We start from the raw sequence: 19,416 nt of genomic DNA on the forward strand, positions 1-19,416 counted from the left end.
AAGATAAAGTCCTATGTTGTTGCATCCAGGTACTTTATCCTTGCACCCTGTCTAGTTTATTCATAATTATTCTAGTAAATCAATTTTCATACTCAGTTAAAACTTGAAAACTTACGAAAAGAAAACTGTTTTTATTTATTTAAAAAAAAATCTGAGACTCCTAAGAAACAGTTTTTTTGGAGTTTTCTCCAATGTACACAGAGATAATTAGCCTATAAGACCACTTCTCTTTCAATTGATACGAAACTAAAAACACATCCAGATCTACAAATATTATTGAACACAATCTATGTGCACTGTGCTCTGAAAAACAAAGGACAAAATATGATCCCTTTCCTTTAGAATCATAAAGCACATTTATATAAATTATAGGCAAGACAGGTCGATCATATCAGTAAAGATGATTTTTTTTGTACTTCATACTAAAGATCACATATTAAATTCACTCAAAATCAGAGTCACTGGGTGAAGAAGAGCCATCATGACTTTACAAATAGTCTAAATTAGGAATGTCTAATAAAAGATAAAAATATGATAATTATGATATGAACTCAAGTATTAACATGCTTGAATATAAATAGATGCCACTAAAGTGCATGAAATATTTTGTTCTATTAGATATGATGAGAAAACACTTTGATATTTTGTCTACAATGTTGATTTGCACAGAGAAATATTTTCATCATTGATGGAAAAAAGGTATAGTACCAAATGTTTATATGTCTGGCACTATTCTAAATATTTCACCTTTTATAGCTCTTCATTCTTACAGCAATACTATGAGGCATATATCATTCGTCCCCTAATTTACAGATGCAAAAACTGAGGCACAGAGAGCTTATAAACATGTCAAAGGTCATACTGCTAGAAATTAAAAGAGATAGAGTTTGAAGCTTACCAGTTTGACTCTAGAGCTTCGTTGTCCTATTTACTAGGAATTTTAACGTGTGAAGGTAAGGAGTAAGAATTGTATTTTTAGAATATAACTGTCATGCATGCAGAGATGAAAGCCAAGCACACACAGTCACTACAAAAGAAATGATAGCAAATAATGTGTATTCGTGTGCTTATGAAAATCTAAAGGAGCTCTGATGGTGTAATGGTTAAGCACTGAGCTGCTAACTGAAAGTTTGGCTTTTTAAACCAACCAGCAGCTCCATGAGAGAAAAGACCTGACTTTCTACTCCTGTAAAGATTATAGCCTAGGAAATCCTATGGGACAGTTCTACTTTGTCTAACAGGGTCCATTGAGTCAGAATCTACTCAAAAGAACACAACAACAGTATGAGAATCTAAAGTATATAAGTATATATAGAGAGATCTGATGCCAGGCTTGGATTTGCTCGCTTACTCCCACAAAACTATGATATTTTTTCCATTTCACTTTACAGGAAATTTTCAGATCCGATCTCAGAAACTTGAAATCATGGACCAAGCAAATAACTCAAGAGCGACTGAATTTGTGTTGCACAGTCTTTCAGGTCCTCAAGAGCTACAACTTTTCTACTTTGCATTTTTCACACTCTTCTATTCATCCATTGTGCTGGGAAACCTCCTCATTGTGCTCACAGTCCTCTCTGAACCTGCACTACACACACCCATGTACTTCCTGCTCAGTAACCTCTCCTTCATTGATGTGTGTCTATCCACCTTTGCCACTCCCAAAATGATTGTTGACTTCTTCAAGGAGCACAAGACCATCTCTTTTGAGGTCTGCATGGCCCAGGTATTCTTTCAGCATGTCTGTGCTGGTGGTGAAATGATGCTTCTTGTGGCCATGGCATATGACAGATATGTAGCCATATGTCGACCCCTGCACTATGCAGCCATCATGAGTGTATGCAAGTGTACAGTCCTTGTTGTGGGCTCCTGGCTCATTGGAGTCCTGCACTCAGTAAGCCAGTTGGTCTTCACAGTAAACCTTCCATTCTGTGGTCCAAATCAAGTGGACAGCTTTTTCTGTGACCTTCTCTTAGTTATCAAACTTGCCTGCACTGATACATATATCCTTGAGAAACTGACGCTTTTAGATAGTGGTCTAATAGCTTTGAGCTCTTTCGTGCTCTTGCTTATCTCCTACATGGTCATCCTGATCACTGTGAGACGTCGATTGTCAGTCGGCATGGCTAAGGCTCAGACCACCCTGACTGCCCATGTCATTGTGGTGACCCTGTTTTATGGGCCCTGCATCTTCATCTATGCCTGCTCTTTCAACAAATTCCTGGTGAATAATATCCTCTCAATATTCTATACTGTTTTCACCCCTCTCTTAAACCCCTTGGTCTACACATTAAGAAATCAGGAGGTAGTATCAGCAATGCAGAAACTGTGGAGGCGACAAGTAAATTCCTAACAGTTTCTTGGCTCTTTCTTGTGCTAATGACAACCATACTAAAGGCACCCACTTATATCTTTGCTATTAAAACTATTTATATTTGAACTAAGAAATTAAATAAATGGAGATAATTTCTTATATATAGAAATGGTATTTGTTACAATGTGAACTCTCACTACAAACTACCCAAATTTAAGGACTAAATAGTGAATAGCTTTGGTGAGCTCATTAACTGAACTCAGAAACCAAACAGATTCATATACTTAGCCATGTATGCTCCATGTTTCACCATGTTACAGATATCAAAATTTGGGCTCACAATTAATGTTTCTTTCTCTCAGCATATGAAATTGAAGTTAGAAATGCCACTCAATGTTAGTGGTTCATTATTCACGTGGGTGAATAATATTTCTTTGAAACAATATCTTTGATTCTCTTGTATTCAGTTGTTTTAGGGGCTGTTTTCTAAATGGACTAAAATAAAATCTTCCAAATTGTGAATTTGAAGCAAACTTGTGGCAGCCATAGTATGAAGAGCTTTAGAAAAGAATCTCTTTAGTCATTGTAATTTCCTTTCAATACATTCCATAGGTTATATTTATCTTTAATGACATATCTTTTTAAACGTCTATGAAGGATGAGAAATTAACAATCAGCCTTTCAGAAGTGGTAATAGCGACTTTTTTATTACTAAAAACAAAGGATTAAAAGCCAAATGAGCTGGAGTCCAATTTAAATGTCTTTATATACATAAAGAATTTTATCATTTGAATGACCTTATGATATTTTTTCTGGTATCACTCAAAAGTATTGGATTGAAAATAAATTCTTCTAATGGAAATAGGGCTCCAAGAAAGAAAGAATCTAAAATAACGTAAAAGTACAAGTCAGTCAAAATGATTAGAAAATTCGATGATGGTATGCATGTCATCACATATTGATGTCAATAAAAATAGCACTAAGTAATTGCTGTGTATAAACAGTTTTCACTGGAAAAAAATTACGTAAAAGACAAACCATGTTTCCTCTAGTTCAAGGTTTCTTAATATCAGAAGAAGATGAAATTTAACTGACTTTGTCCACTGCCACAGAAAGTTCAAGTAGCCTGGAAGTGTATATTTACAAAGAGTTAGGGCCAAAAGATTCATTCATAACATGGAAGGATTCGTTCAAGACTTTTTTTAGAATATCCATATGTTTGCCTGCATGAATCAAACTCTCTGTCCCAAGAAAAGCTTCAGGCTGCCTCAGCAGCAAAGTCAATTGTCACTATCTATCTGTCTTCTCTCCACAGTCTGGGGACCATGAATAAACCAGGGATATCTACTGTAACACACTTTGTTCCGCTGGGCTTTCCTGGTCCCTGGAACATGCAGCTCATTCTTTTCTCGATGATTCTGTTGGTCTACATCTTGAATCTGACTGGGAATATGGCCATCATTTGTGCAGTGAGATGGGACCCACGACTCCATACCCCTATGTACATGCTCCTGGCCAGCTTCTCCTTCCCAGTGATCTGGTCTGTGACCTGCACAGTTCCCAACATGTGGGTCAATTTTCTTTCCAAAATCAAGACCATTTCCTTCTCTGGCTGCTTCACTCAGTTCTACTTCTTCTTTTCCCTGGGTACAATGGAATGCTTCTTCCTCTGTGTCATGGCTTATGATCGGTACCTGGCTATCTGCCGCCCACTGCACTATCCCTCCCTCATGACCCAGAGGCTCTGTGGCATCCTGGTGTCTCTTTGTTGGCTCATCAGTTTCCTTGGACATTTAATTCCCATTTCTTCATTTCCCAGCTACCTTTTTGTAGTGCCAACACCATTGATCACTTCCTGTGTAATGTGGACCCACTGATGGCCCTGTCCTGTGCCCCTAAAACCATCACAGAGCATGTATTCCACTCTGTGAGCTCTGTTATTGTCATTCTCAGCATTTTCTACATCCTTGGGTCCTATTCCCTGGTGCTCAGAGCTGCGCTGCAAGTCCCTTCTTCAGGTGGTCAGCGAAAAGTCTTCTCTACCTGTGGATCCCACTTAGTGGTGGTATCTCTGTTCTGTGGAACCATAATGGTGATGTATGTGACTCCCACATCTGGCAATTCAATTGCTGTGCAGAAGGTCATCACACTGATATACTCTGTTGTGACACCAATCTTAAACCCTATCATCTACAGCCTATGCAACAAGGACATGAAATATGCCCTCTCATGTCCTTTATGGGATGAAAATTTCCCAAAACTCAGGAATAGGCTTTGCACAACCCAATGAATTTATTACTATAAGTGAGAGAATAATCCTCTTTCTCTAATTCAAGCTGACTTTGTTTTATTCATAACCATCACAGATCTTTTGTACAAAGCCAGACTCATTGTGTATTGGTCATATGTTGATTCCTTTTTAGTTTTAGATATGTATTTCCATGGAGAGGAAAGATTAGCCCTCCATCGCATCATAAAAATAACTTTAAAATCTTAATAGTTATCCAGGAAGGTTTTGGTTTTTTTTTAAGTCCATACAACGTTGGAAAGAGAAATCAATCAAATTATTTTCTTACGTGGTTTTCTATCACTTTTTGTTAAAAGCCATGTAACAATACGTCTCTTGTATTTTTGGCAGAATCTCCACATATCAATGCTGGACATACTAAGAGAGTATGAATCGGCCGCTCGGAACTCAGCTCATCATCCTCATCAACAGTGCACAAATGGAGACTGGAAGTGTGATGGAGGCCATTAGTAAGAATATCCTTGATGAGAGTCGTTAGTGTGCTATGTGATCCCCCTAAGCAAAGTGAGGGGTACATCAAGAAAACCATTCAGAGAGCTTGACCTTGTTCCCTGAAGTTTGAGAGACACCAAGACTCTCCCTGGATTCTATCTGGAAAAAAAAAAAGGTATAAATGCTGTTGAGGAGCTGGCTCTGAGAGCAGAGCAGAGAGAGATGGGCTATAATGGGAGCAAACTGAACTCCATCAGTAATAGGACAAATATAGAATACCCATATTTGGCCTAGGTCGACCTCACGGAAGGTAAGCAATTTGGGCCATCCTGAAAGGGATCCTACCCAGAAGTACTATCTGTCAAAGTAAGGTAATGCCAAAAGAGAGTCTGGGTCACCAGAATCCAGGGATGAGAAAGAAGTCATAAGTACCCAGCCAGGGCAGCATTGTCCATATCAGGGAATTGCATTTGAGGTGGTCCCTCACCACCAAAAAAAAGCACTCTGTGAGCAAAAACATTCAGACTTTTGCCACAGCTAGAAGTCAAAAGTGCCTGAATAGAGATATCACAGTCAGAGAAGAACTTTCCAGGCCTTACTTCTCCCTCACCCCAAACCTAAATAACCAGCAGCCGCCTAGCAATGTGAGAGAGGAAGGGTAGGTGGAAAGAAGCAAATCAGCCTTAAGTCAGACCCTGCATGTGGGAATAAGTTTTAGTTTTGATAAAAATTAAAATTTTGATTTAGACCTTCCAATATGTGGATAAGAAGAACATATATTAATACTAAGAGTCATCAGAAAAGCTGTCATATCTGCCCAAGATATTATTCAGAAGTGGAAACAAATAGGACCTCAGAAAATGTTTGAAGTAGACATGATCAGTAAAAATAAAATTCCTGTCGATTTTCACCCTACCAAGCCCAAATCTGGTGGTATAGTGGTTAAGTGCTATGGTTGCTAACCAAAAGGTCAGCAGTTTGAATCCACCAGGCACTCCTTGGAAACTCTCTGGGGCAGTTCTACTCTGTCCTATAGGGTTGCTATGAGTCGGAATCAACTTGACAGCAACAGGTAAGGCCAAATCATCCAATAATATAGTTACAGATGAGAATATTTAAACATTCCTGTAGCTTAAGAGAGGAAGAAAACCCTCACCTAGGGGATCCAGTGGCGCCTCCTCGGCATTCCTTGGGCAAACAGGAGAGCACTGCCCTTCAGGGTGACAGAAAGACCTTAAAAGGGTGGGAAAATAAATCAGAAAACATGGTTAGGAAGGCACTAAAGACAAGCTTGAACTATCCATCACTGTTTTGCCTAAATTCAGTCCTAATGATTCAGTCATTCACTGGAACTCATTAGTTGAGAGAAGGACAGGAAATAGTTTGTATAGAACTGAATAACTTAAATGTATCCCATTACTGCAACTTTTAAATGTCAAATATGTAGCTTCTCCTGTCAAACACCTATTCTTTCATTAAGACTCAACTCAGAAATCACTTCCACCAAAAAACCTTCCTAGCACTCCAGGCTGGACTTGTGTCTCTCCATGGTGCATCAGAATACACTAAGTTCATATGCCAATCGTTGTGCTATAGACTCTTTGAGGTGAGGCTATGTGTCTCTTTCCCTAGACTGCGAGCCCTTTGAGGACAGGACTGGTATCTTTTTATCCCAAGGATCTAGCATGATGCCTGACTCATGGTAAGCGCAAGAGAAAGAATCATTTGTACAATTGGATGAATGAGCTAGTTCTTGAATTAGTCCTCACCAGAATTAATATATTTTAGTCGAAAAATCATTACGTGATTGTTCAGATATTTTAAATACTTAGGAATCGTATCTGTTTTCAAACCCACATTATGAAATGTATCTGATTACAAAAGTACATGTTTCGTACTATTTATGATATATATATCTTCACAGCTAATTCTAGGGCCTTGGAACACTTTATATACCTACGGGGTGAAAAATTACTTTACCCAAAGAATTTGGTCTTTGTCTCTGATTCCTGGGAGGTAACCTCTGAACCCTTAGACTTTCTTGAATGTTTGGAGTGTAAGTGCTTGAACCACACCTGAGAGTTTAAGTTAAGGAGGTGGCTCATGTTGAGTGGGGGCTGGTCATCCCAGAAATACCCACCTGTGATATCAGTTAGACCTTTGGGGTGGGGAGGGGGACTGATATTGAATTCAGTGACATGGCCAATAATTCAATCAACCATGCCTATGTAATGAACCCCAATAAAAACTCTGGACACTGAAGCTCAAGTGAGCTTCCTAGTTGGTGGTAGTAGACATCAACGCAACAGGAGGGAAAACACATCCTGAGGACACAGAAGCTCTGTGTCAGGGACCCTCCTGGGCCTCATCCTAGGCATCGCTTCTTCTGTATCCTTTTAATAAAACTGTATTCCTAAAAAAGATAGTAGTACATGTTTGTTACAAAATTTTCAAACAATACAAAACAGTATGAAGTTAAATGTAAAAAGCTCCCACCATCCTTCTACACAATCCCACTGCCTACAAATAACACGTTTAGTAGCAGTTAGGCTTGTATGTATATACACGCCAACAAATGCATACGTATGTAAAGGTTCGATTTTCTTTAAACTGATTATATTATACAGACTATTCTGTAATTTTTTTTTTTAATTTCTTAACATTTTGTGAGCGTCTTTGCAGGCCAATACAAATAGATATATGTCATTCTTTTTCACTGTTGAATAACATCCTATAGTATGAATTAACCTAACTTATTTAATCATTCCCCTATTACTAGACACACATTGCTTTAAAGTGTTTTCTTCTCACAGAGATTTAAGCTATTAAAGGAAAAATTTCTTTGGTGATCTGCTCCCTTAAAGATTATAGCCTAGGAAGTCCTATGGGGCAGTTCTACTCAGTCCTATAGGGTTGTTAGGAGTCCGAGCCAACTCAAAGGCACATGACAACACCAATACTGTGGTAGGGAGAGAGAGGGACCCGAATCTCCTACTCCACTGGGATAAAGAACTAGGAGGGTTTTTGGTTTTGTTTTTTTTTTTTTACAGTGTGTATGCTACATTTTTTTTATTGTACTTTAGATGAAGGTTTACAAAGCAAACTAGTTTCTCATTAAACAATTAATACACATATTGTTTTCTGACATTGGTTGCCAACCCCACAACATGTCAACACACTCTCCTTCTCGACCTTGACCTTGGCTTCCCCATTAACAGCTTTCCTGTCCCCTCCTGCCTTCTTGTCCTTGCCTCTGGGCTGGTGTGTCCATTTAGTCTCATTTTGTTTTATGGGTGTGTCTAATCTTTGACTGGAGGTTGAACCTCAGGAGTGATTTCATTACTGAGCTATAAGGGTATCCGGGGCCCATACTCTCTGGGTTTCTCCAGTCTCTGTCAGACCATTAAGTCCAGTCTTATTGTGTGTGTGTGTGTGTGCATGAGTTGGAATTTTGTTCTACATTTTTCTCCAGCCCTGTCTGGGACCCTCTATTGTGATCCCTGTCAGAGCAGTCAACAGTGGTAGCTGGGCATCATCTAGTTGTGCTGGACTCAGTCTGGTGGAGGCTGTGATACATGTGGCCTATTAGTCATTTGGACCAATACTTCGTTTGTGTCTTTGATTTTCTTCATTCTCCCTTGCTCCAGCAGGGTAAGACCAGTGGAGCATCTTAGATAGCCCCACACAAGCTTTTAAGACCCCAGAAGTTACTCAACAAAGTGGAGTGTAGAACATTTTCTTTATAAACTATGTTATGCCAATTGAGCAAGATGTTCAAGAACTAGGAAGCTTTCGAAAGAAAATTAAGAGGGGTTGATCACTGGGAAGCGTAAGTGATTTATTAAGTTTTTGAGTACGGCCATTTGGCAAGTAAGGCCATTTGGCCATTTTCTTATGATAAGGCCACCTGAATCCTGGACACCTTCTTCTCTAGTTACCCATAGCCATCGAGTAGATTCTGACTCATAGCAACCCAATAAGACTGAGTAGAACTGCCCCATAGGGTTTCCAAGGAGCCGCTGGTGGATTCAAACTGCTGGACTTTTGGTTAGCAGCTGATCTCGTAACCACCGCACCACCAGGGCTCCTTTTCTCTAGTTAGATGCCTGGAAATTATAAAGACTGAGGAAAAAAAAAAAAAAAGAAGGTGAGGGAGATAAAGCAGGAAAAGGCAGAGATAAAGCAGGAAAAGACCCATCTTAAGTTTATCTGGAGTCCCTGGTGGTGCAAGGAGTTAACACAATGGGCTGCTAACCTTATGGTTGGCAGTTGGAATCCACCCACAGGTGCCTTGGGAGAAAGGCCTAACAATCTGCTTCCAAAACTTCAGCCACTGAAAACCCTGAGGAGCACAGTTCTACTCTGACACACATGGGGTCACCAGGAGTTGGAGTAGACTTGACAACAACTGCTTTTAAAGCTTATTTAAAGAGGAGATCATGAAGTCAGTCTTGGTCAGTTGTTTGCAATGAACCATTCTCTAAAACACAAGAGTGGGGAAATTTCTTTAACCACCTCTGCTTTCCGAAATCATAAGGCTCAGGTAAAATTTAACTTTGTCATAACACACGTTAAAGTTTGAGAACCTTTGGCCTAGGCTGTCTTTGAATATCAATTTCATGAACAAGCTGGCCCAGGTTATAAGTAAAGATTTTCTCATTGCTCATCTTCATCACCTTTCCCCAGAAGTCATGTTTCAAAAAAGAAGTAGACTGAGAGGATCCTTGAAAGAAGCTGCAATTTTTTAGAAGAAAAACAAAAGCCAAAAGATAAAAAATGGAAGTAAATCTCTGCTCACATTCGCACTGATGTCAAATTCCCTACTGCGGAGCCCTGGTGAGCAATGGTTAAGAGCTCGCTGTAGCCAAAAGGTCAGCAGTTCAAATTCGCCAGCCGCTCCTTGAAAAGCCTATGGGGCAGTTCTACTCTGTCCTATAGGTTGCTATGAGTCAGAATTTACTCCATGGCAATGGGTTTGGGCTTAGGTTTTTGGAGAGTGAACTCAGAGGGGAACCTGACAATTTGACTCAATTAGTCAATTAAACGGCTTCTGTATATGGACAATCATGGAATTCCTGCCACATCTATTAAGTAATTATTCATTATCAGGTCACTCAAGGCAGTTCCTACCTAATACCAATCACCTGGTCATTACAGTGACTGAGTCCAGGAAAAATGAGTGGACTTAATTTTAAAGTGACCAACAGAATACAGATTTCTGTTTCTCTGTGTTGTCGCATTCCATTTAAGATAGAGAGGAAGAATTTGTTCACAGATATCTCTCCGTTTCAGAGTTAGATTCACGAGCAAAATTAACACTTAATTTCACTGATCTCCACAGAGGTGATTCCTTAATAGAATGCAATCTCTTAGCAATAAAACCCAAAAAAATCAAATGCCATCGATTGCAACTCATAGCGACCCTGTAGGGTGAAATAGAACCTCCCCATAGGGTTTCCAAGGCTGTAATTTTTACAGAAGCAGACTACCACATCTTTCTCTAGCAGGGTGGTCGGGTGGTTCCAGACACCTATGCTTCAGTTAGCAGCCAAGCGCTTAACCACTGCACCACCGGGGCTCCTTTTACAATAGAAACCCTCCTGACATTTATCTGGTATTTCCCCTGGCTTCTCTGTTTCCAGGAACCCTGGTGGCACGCTGGTTAAAGCACTCGACTGCTGACTGAAAAGTCAGTAGTTCAAACCCACCAGCCACTCTGCAGGAGAAAGATGTGTCAGTCTGCTTCCATAAAGATTTACAGCCTTGGAAACCCTATGGGGAAATTCTACCATGTCCTATAGGGTTGCTATAAGTTGCAATCAACACGATGGCAGTGAGTTTGGGGTTTAGTTCACCGTTTCTTTAACTTTAGCCACACCCTGGGATCTAGTCTACTAAAACCTCAGTAAGCCTCAAGGGTTGGAAAGAGGATGCACTCCAGGGGAAACTTGGAGCCACAGAGACCACCTGGGGAGAGACACAGGGTTTTACAGTAATCCCTGAGAGGAAACACAAATTTAAGCATCTCCACAGACTCCTAGAAAACAAGACTCTGGAGTCTCCAGAAGTAAAGGAGGTTCAATAATACCTGATGCCCTCAATTGGGGTTTTCCTCATCAGAGGCAGTGAGAAGGTAATGCTTGTTGCTGAATTTATCTTCAAGCCCACCATGTCTATCCCTCTCTGCAAGCTGAGCCAGGAAACCCATCATTACATGTAAGAGAAAAGGAACAATTTCCACTCAACAACTATGGCTGTAATAGACTACCTGAAGAAAAAAACTAAACCCATTGCCATTGACTCGATTTCAAATCATAGCGACTGCATGTGTTACAGAGCAGAAATGTCCATAGGATTTTCTTGGCTGTAAACTTTACAGAAACAGATCACCAGGCCTTTCTTCTGTGGCACTGTTGGGTGAGTTCGAGCCGCCAACCGTTAGTAGCTGAGAGGAAACCATTTGTGCAAACCTTTGTGATGTTCTACAGAGTGCCTTTTACTACAGAGATCTGATTATCACCGTTCTTCTGGAGAAACTCAAAGGAGGCAGTGTAAAAGTTCAATATGTGAATACAGGACACTTCTATTCACTAGGTGACCTTAGAAAAGTCATGTTCCCTCTCTGAACTTCATCTGCAAAATGGTTAGAATAGATCATCTCACCATTTCTTCCAATTCTGTGATTTTATGTTTACTAGGGATCAACTTTGCAAAAAATAGCTCATTCTCTAGGAGTGATCAGGAGGCATGATTCTTCTCTCAGTCTACCTGAGCAGACCACAGTATGTCAAGTGAGGAACATTTAGGAGGAGCCTATTTAATGAGGCAAGCACTCTTGGGGTGGGTGGACTGACTAATTGGTTGGTTTTTTGTAGTGGAAAGGAGTTATGAAAGAGCTGATCCTCTGGTTTTATAGCCCACTATAGAGTTATAGTGACAATAGAATCCCAAAAGCATGAGAAATAGTATGTTTGTGGCATAAAATGATGGATATTCCATTCTAATAACCTAACTATTCCCAGATAGTAATTCTGGAGGCCTTAGAGGGCAAGGTTTATGCAGAATTTTACAAATTCATTCATTTCATCAAGGTTGAACCTGAAAATTGATGATTTGGGCTCTTCTGTTCAGCTCCCCTTACTTATCTGCACTTCCACCAAAGGCTACAGCAAAAAAAAACCTGTTGCTAATAGATCAATAAGAGGGTACAATGGAGGAAAAGGTGTAGTTGTCAGTGTAGAACTGACAGTGTCCTGAACTATTAGTCACAGTCAGCAGGCATGGCTTCTTTCTCAGCACAAAGGATGGGAAGCTCAGATCCACTCTTCTGGTCCCTGGTTTACATCTGTGAGCTTGGACTTGGTTCCCAACCTGTAGCAGGGAAAGCAATTTATTTCTGCTTCATAAAAAACAATCTAGGAATCATCTATGGAGCAACTTATTCAGGGAGGATGGAAAACAAATGTGTTCCAAATTTATTATTGATTGGAAAATGAACAACTTTATAACTTCTTTTTGTTCCTTTTTTAGGCCTCCTTAAAAACAACCTCCAATAGGGGAATAGTGATGTTGGAATCCAGGTCTTCATTCTGAAGGATCTTTTTTCTTCTTTGCTTTTCAGAGTTTTTTCTCTTCCACTCCTGACAAAGTTGTGACTGGTGACCTCCAATACAGAAGGCAAGAGATCTGAATTTGACAAGAAAACTCAACATCAAAACACCTATTTAAATTTTTTTGGTAAGAATCTTAATTCAGGACTTTATGAATATTAATCAATAATAGATTAATCTGTTGTTTAAACACAAATTTGTGCATTTTGCTTGCTCAACTCTTAAAATATATAAATGTGTTGCTACTGAAAAGGACATGCCTGTCCAAATATTTGCAAATGTCTTCTCCTCCCATTTAGAAAATGAAATAAATCCTACCAGATACAATTGCTACCCCACTTGTTCTCAGATCCCTTTAGAAAATTCTTTTATTGGCTTAATCACCTAAAAAGGCGTACTAAATAAACTAAACTTTTGTATTGAAAACACCATTTTCCTCATTTCAGCTATGGAAACACCACCCAGTTATGAAAAATAAGATAGATCCTTTCTGCACAGTATGTATAAAAAACTTGACAATAAACACTTGCAAAACATAGACATATTTGGAAAATAATATTCTCACTTGTCCTTATTTTGGAGCAAAGGTATTTCTTATGCTGGTATGTTGTTTGTTTTCTTGTTTTGTTTTTGCTTTTAGGTGCCACTCAAATAGTTAGAGTAGTAAAAAGAAAATCTTTAAAGGAAAAATTGAAGAATAGCCTTAAGTCTTGGGTGTGGTAATGTCTATGACAAATTAAACTATTCTGAAAGGCCAGTGTCCTGGTGTGGGTTTTAGCTCCATGTATCAGTCAACAAATTCTGTTGCCAAAGGCTAATCCAACCTCGCACAAGCTGTCCTCAAAATATATGTTCTTCTTTGTGGGTGTTTGTTTTGTTTTTAACAAGGTGGCCTAGATAAGAGAAAGTAGATGAGCTTGTACATAAAGACCTCTTATCGACATTGGAAACACAAGTCAAAAGCAGAAAAGGTCTTATGCATCAAAAAGAAAAACACATCTGGTGATACCACTGCTGTGGAACATTCTAGGTGCACTGGATTCTGCCAAAATAATATTGAGATTTAGAGCCACAATTAATTCAAAATAAGGTGGGATTGTTCCCAACTGGTCCTAGAATACGTCATGTGTTTTCCATTATAGGTCAAGCTCCCTTCTCAGTAAAATCCATGAGATACATAGGAAACAGGGCAACTCGGATTAAACTCATTTCTTTTTTCTTCATAGGTTTAAGATCCATGAACAGGTCAGCAACACACATTGTGACTGAGTTTGTTCTCCTGGGATTCCCTGGTTGCTGGGAGATGCAGATTTTCCTCTTCTCATTGCTTTTGGTGGTTTATGTCTTGACCCTGCTGGGGAATGGGGTCATCATCTGTGCAGTGAGATGAGACCCACGACTCCACACCCCCATGTACTTTCTGCTGGACAATTTTGCCTTCCTTGAGATCTGGTATGTTTCCTCCACAGTTTCCACCATGCTAGCCAACATTCTCTCCAAGACCAAGGTCATCTCATTTTCTGGTTGCTTCTTCCAGTTCTATTTCTTCTTTTCCCTGGGCACTGCTGAATGTCTCTTCCTGGCAGTAATGGCTTATGATCGGTACCTGGCCATCTGCCACCCACTGCACCACCCCACCATCATGGCCAGGAGGATCTGTGGCATGCTGGTGTCTCTCTGCTGGCTCACTGGATTCCTTGTCTACCCAATCCCAATTTTCTTCATCTCCCAACTTCCCTTTTGTGGTCCCAATATCATTGATCACTTCCTGTGTGACATGGACCCACTCATGGCTCTGTCCTGTGCCCCAGCCCCCACTACAGAATTTATTTTCTATACTGAGTGCTCCCTTGTCCTCTTTTTCACTATTATGTATATTCTTCGATCCTACACTCTGCTGCTCAGAGCTGTTTTTCAGGTCCCCTCTGTAGCTGGCCAGTGGAAAGCCCTCTCTACATGTGGCTCTCATTTAGTTGTGGTGTCTCTTTTCTATGGGACAGTCATGGTAATGTATGTGAGTCCTACATATGGGGTCCCGACTTTGATGCAGAAGACCCTCACTCTGGTGTATTCAGTATTGACACCTCTCTTTAATCCCCTGATTTATAGTCCTCGTAATAAGAACATGAAATTTGCCCTGAGAAATATCCTGGGTAGAATGAGAATAGGTCAAAATTCACGAGTCAAAGATGTGCCATACTTCCAAGTCCTAATGAAGAACAAGGTGAAGATGTGCTCATTATTGCCATGGTCTTTTAGTCCTCACTTTGTGGAGTTAGGGGCCAGATATTCTATCTGCTATGTCCAACTTTAAATACCTTTCCTGTACTGATCTACTTAAACCTTAACTCACTGGGCTTCAACACTGAGTAAAAATTTTTTAGCGTCTGTCCTTATTGGAATGACACAATGCAATTGTTATCTGAGAAAAGTTAGATTTTGGTATAACATCAGTTTTAGAGCAAACATAGTCACCTTTCCTGAATAATTAAGGTGCAGTGACTTTTAGCCAGCCATGGGACATTTCTGAACCTTTAACAGACACTTGTTTCTTATACCTAGTCTAACAATATTATCTAATCACCCTCTGTATTAAAAGAAGGAGGAAAAAAAAAAAAAAACTATGACCAGAAGAAACTCTTTGAACAGATTTCCTTAGAAGTATAATTCCCGTCACAAGTGTGAAATAAAACTTTGACACACGCCAAACAGTCATTTGTTGCAGTTGCTTTAAGGTTTCTGTCATTACACTTACTACATTAGGATGTAATTTACTTATTCATACGTACCTCCCTTAGTGGGAGCTCCTTAAGGACAGGAATTGCCTTTTTCATTTCTGGATCCCCAACACGGTGAGAGACAGGAAAGCAGTTTTTGACACCCGGGAACTGGCCTAACACTCTCAGGTCCTGATGTTGCCAGGAGCTGGCCCACCACCGACACTTAGGCAGGCAGAGTGTCCTCTGCTGAACATAAACAATTTCACACAACACAGTCTCAGACAAGGCCACTCTGTGATCAGGATGGACCAAGACAAAATCAAGACCACTCCACAATCACGTCTGAGCAGAGTCCAAAACAAGAGCACTATCCAAATCACAAAAAATAACCAAATATCCCCTTTTTCTGCCTCATATGAGTGACTGCTTTTTCTTCACCAACTACAGCTTTAACCCAACTTCATTGTTACTGCCTTATAGATAAAAATTAAGATGCCAAATCATAGAATGTTCTGCTACTTTCTCTCAGCATCCACAGAAAAAACTTCCATAAGCTCTCCCCAAAACCACCTAACGAAAGCCTAAATCACATAATAACTACTTTCTAACACCCTGACATGCACCATGGTTTATCATAGCATACAGTCTCCCTCATGATGACAAACCAATAAACCCAAATGCAACTTTGTTCAACCACAGGTATGATATGGTGATCTTTCGTATGATGGAAATCAACAGTAGTTCAATACTCAGCATACAATAAGGGCCTAAATATGTTTATTGAATGTTTTCTATCTCAATTTTTTTACTTACAAAAGTAATATGAGGTCGTCATAACAAATTAAAGCAATGTAAAAGTGTATAAAGATGGTGAATTTCCCTTCTCCGCTCGCATTCCCACCAATCCTCTCTGCTACTCAGAGGCAATATATCTAAATTCCTCTGTCTGGCCTTCATAATATGGCCGCAGTAAACCTATATTATTTGCTTCCCACTGCTTCCCAACATGAATCCTCAGGTTTATTCAGGACAGTCACCTGACTCCTCCAATCTCTATCATCCCTGCACCTTGGCTCAGGCTGCTTTTTAACCCACAGAGCCTCACCTCATCTTCTGCTCTGCCACTTGAGAAAGACAGTTAACACGATGCCTAGGGTCTTATTTTGTAAAATGGGTACAATTTATATCTTGTAAGAATTTCATAAAGATTAAATGAGACAATTTATACAAGGACCAAAGCACAGAAAGAGACAGAAGACTCTCGGCACGTGTTCGTTCCCCTCTCCTTCCTAACTTTCAAGCCTCAGATTAACCACAACTCCTCCTTGAATGATTTTGTGTCTACAGATGACTGGCCTGGCTGGAGCTGAGGGTTTGTGTTGGGAAGCACAGAAAACAAATAATACAGGTTTTAAAAAACCGTTGCTCTCCAGGCAACTCTGACTTGTGGAGGCGCCATGTGTGTCAGGGTAGAACGGTGCTCCATGTGTTTTTCAATGGTTGATTTTTCAGGAGTTAATCAGGAGGACATTGAGGTGTTTCTGGGTGTCCTCAAACTTCCCAACATTTTGGTTAGCAGCCAAGCACATTAACCTTTTGCACTATCCAGGGACTTCCAATATAAGCCATATTATGAAGGATGATGAATGCCAGACAAAAGAATTTAGATATATTGACTCTGAGGAGGGGAAAGGAGGACAAATAAATTGGAAGAAGGGAGGAACAGAAGCCTAGGTAACCTCCTTCATGACCGTAAGTATCCATAACATCCCAATCTGCCACCTGTTCTATGGCAATAAATCACATCACCTCCGCCTACATACCTCCTCCCAAATGTTCCCAGAGAAAGGAGCAACAAACACCAAACTACTGCCGCTGAATCTTTTGAGGGATGAGTTTTTGGAACAATAGCTTTTCTTGGAGTGGCTGTGAGTCAGGAGAGGCCATGAGTCAGGAGCAGACTGGATAGAAGCTAACAACAACTTCTGCAATGACTCTCAGAGTTACTAATCAGATATTGGACGAACAATTTCTGAAGATGGAGAACTGTGCTGAAACATAAAACCCATGACAATGAGAATAGTTTTCTTCATTCTCATCCAATTACTCTATGCCTCTCCCTAACATTTCTCCACTTTTGCTATATTAATTCTCTAAAATTGTAGCCCTACAAATTTTCCACCATTGCAGGACTCAACCTGGTTGTGCCTAGTCGCCTGTGTTCTGCTGCCCTCTAGCGGTCACTATGCTTCTATCGCATGTGTAAGCATAACAAGAAAAACCTCAACCCACCCAAATGCAATGTGGAAAGGAATGTATTTGCTAATTTAATCTTCTAATTAACTGACCGGTAAAAGCCTTTTTATACTGAGTATTAAAATCATTCCAAAGTATATTTGTCCTTTTTTGGACCTAGGTATATTGAAAATGAAGTACCTGGGTAGTTCAAATGGTTCACATGCTAGGCTGCCAACCTAAAGGTTGGAAGTTCAAGTCCAGCCAGAGGCACCTCAGAAAAAAAAAGGCTACTTCCAAAAACACAACCATTGAAAACCCTGTGGCGCACAATTCTACTCTCACACACATAAACCAAAAAAAAAAAAAAAAAAAAAAACCAATGCCGTCGAGTAAATTCCAACTCAGAGCGACCCATAGGAAAAAAAAAAAATTTTTTTTTTTTAGAGGTCACCATAAATCAGAATTGAGTCGACAGCCACTGATTCATTCAAAATAATTTAATGTTTCATCCCACAAGAACTCAGGATGTTTAATTTGGTGGGACAATCAATGAACAGGCAGTCAGTTGATGAGGGTTCCAATCTAGTTCTATCACCAACTAGTAACGTGTCTTATAAGTCACTTCACATCTCTTGCCTCATCTTCTCTATCTGTAAAATAAGAAGCTTAAATGGAGCAATGTTTCTAGGTTCCCTATATTCATTCATTTTTCCCTCAAAATATTTGACCTGTTTGTTATTTTTCATTGCCAACATATATTCTGGTGAGCTAGAATAATATTTTGAGGTATTAACCAAAGTTCTCCATGGTCCTTCCCATACCACATATTTTCTCATACTTTTACTCTCCACATTTTTAGAGCTAAAGTCATTGTCTCAGGAGAGGAATGGTGCTTTAGAAAAACATGAAGATACTTTTAAATTTCAAAAGCTGAAGTCTTTAATTTGCAATAGCCCAGGCCTTTTAACTTTAAACATTCTGAAAACTTACCCCATGAAAAAGATCGGGACGAAGAGATGAAAACCAATATGTATTGTAACTCTAATTTCTGTAATGCATAAAACCCAAACTTTCTGTGGTTTAACATAACAGAAGTCTATTTCTCATTCACCTAACACTTAAACCAGTTTTCTTCCACCACTTTCACACTGGAATCCATGTGCTATCTAAAAGAAGAGTCTTGCCATGAGTTTATGAGATGACATAATGCTTGAAAATATGTGAATGACTCTTACTTGGAAGATTTACCAAAGTTACTAAGTTTTTAAATCTATCAAAACTCAATATTAAGAAAACAAACAACCAAATGAAAAATGGGAAAGATCTGAACAGACACTTCAGAAAAGAAGATATATTAAGGGCAAATAAACACATGAAAACATTATATGTCATTAAAGAAATAAAAATTAAAACCACAATGAACCACCACTGCATGCCTATTAAAACAGCTAAAATCCCAAAACCTGACAAAGACAAATGCTGACAAGGATATGGAATGACAGGAACTGTCATTCATTGCTGGTTGGGATGCAAAATGTGACAGTTACTTTGGGAGAGGATTTGGCAGTTTCTTATAAAGCTAAATATAGACTTACCCTAGGACCCATCAATCAAACTCCTACGTATTTACCCAAGCAATTTGAAAACTTACATCTACCAAAAAAAAATCTGTGTATAAAAGTTTACTGCAGTTTTATTCATAGTCACTAAAAACTGAAAGCAGCTAAGATGTCCTTCCACAGGGGAATGGATAAACTGTGGTGCATCCATACAATGGAATATTATTCTTCAGCA

General features: G+C 39.5%; 2 protein-coding genes and 1 pseudogene across 2 annotated transcripts; all 3 read left to right on the forward strand.

Annotated features, from left to right (window-relative positions):
• Positions 1-1,363: 1,363 nt before the first annotated feature.
• LOC126083606 (olfactory receptor 4K15-like) lies at positions 1,364-2,353 on the forward strand. The gene has a single exon (XM_049897479.1). The coding sequence runs from the start codon at positions 1,364-1,366 to the stop codon at positions 2,351-2,353; it is 990 nt and encodes a 329-aa protein (XP_049753436.1).
• Positions 2,354-3,633: 1,280 nt separating this feature from the next.
• Positions 3,634-4,644, forward strand: LOC126083607 (olfactory receptor 11H7-like; annotated as a pseudogene).
• Positions 4,645-13,877: 9,233 nt separating this feature from the next.
• LOC126083608 (olfactory receptor 11H4-like) lies at positions 13,878-15,561 on the forward strand. The gene is given in 2 exon segments (XM_049897480.1): positions 13,878-14,888; positions 15,463-15,561. Coding segments are annotated over 2 exon segments (1,086 nt in total). The 5' UTR covers positions 13,878-13,901.
• Positions 15,562-19,416: the final 3,855 nt, after the last annotated feature.

The sequence above is a fragment of the Elephas maximus genome, chromosome 10 (genome assembly GCF_024166365.1).
Source record: "Elephas maximus indicus isolate mEleMax1 chromosome 10, mEleMax1 primary haplotype, whole genome shotgun sequence".
Lineage (NCBI taxonomy): Eukaryota > Metazoa > Chordata > Mammalia > Proboscidea > Elephantidae > Elephas > Elephas maximus.

What these genes read in the sequence shown, in the direction of transcription:
- LOC126083606 (XM_049897479.1), top strand. Translation starts at nt 1,364, where the DNA reads ATGATATTTTTTCCATTTCACTTTACAGGAAATTTTCAGATCCGATCT.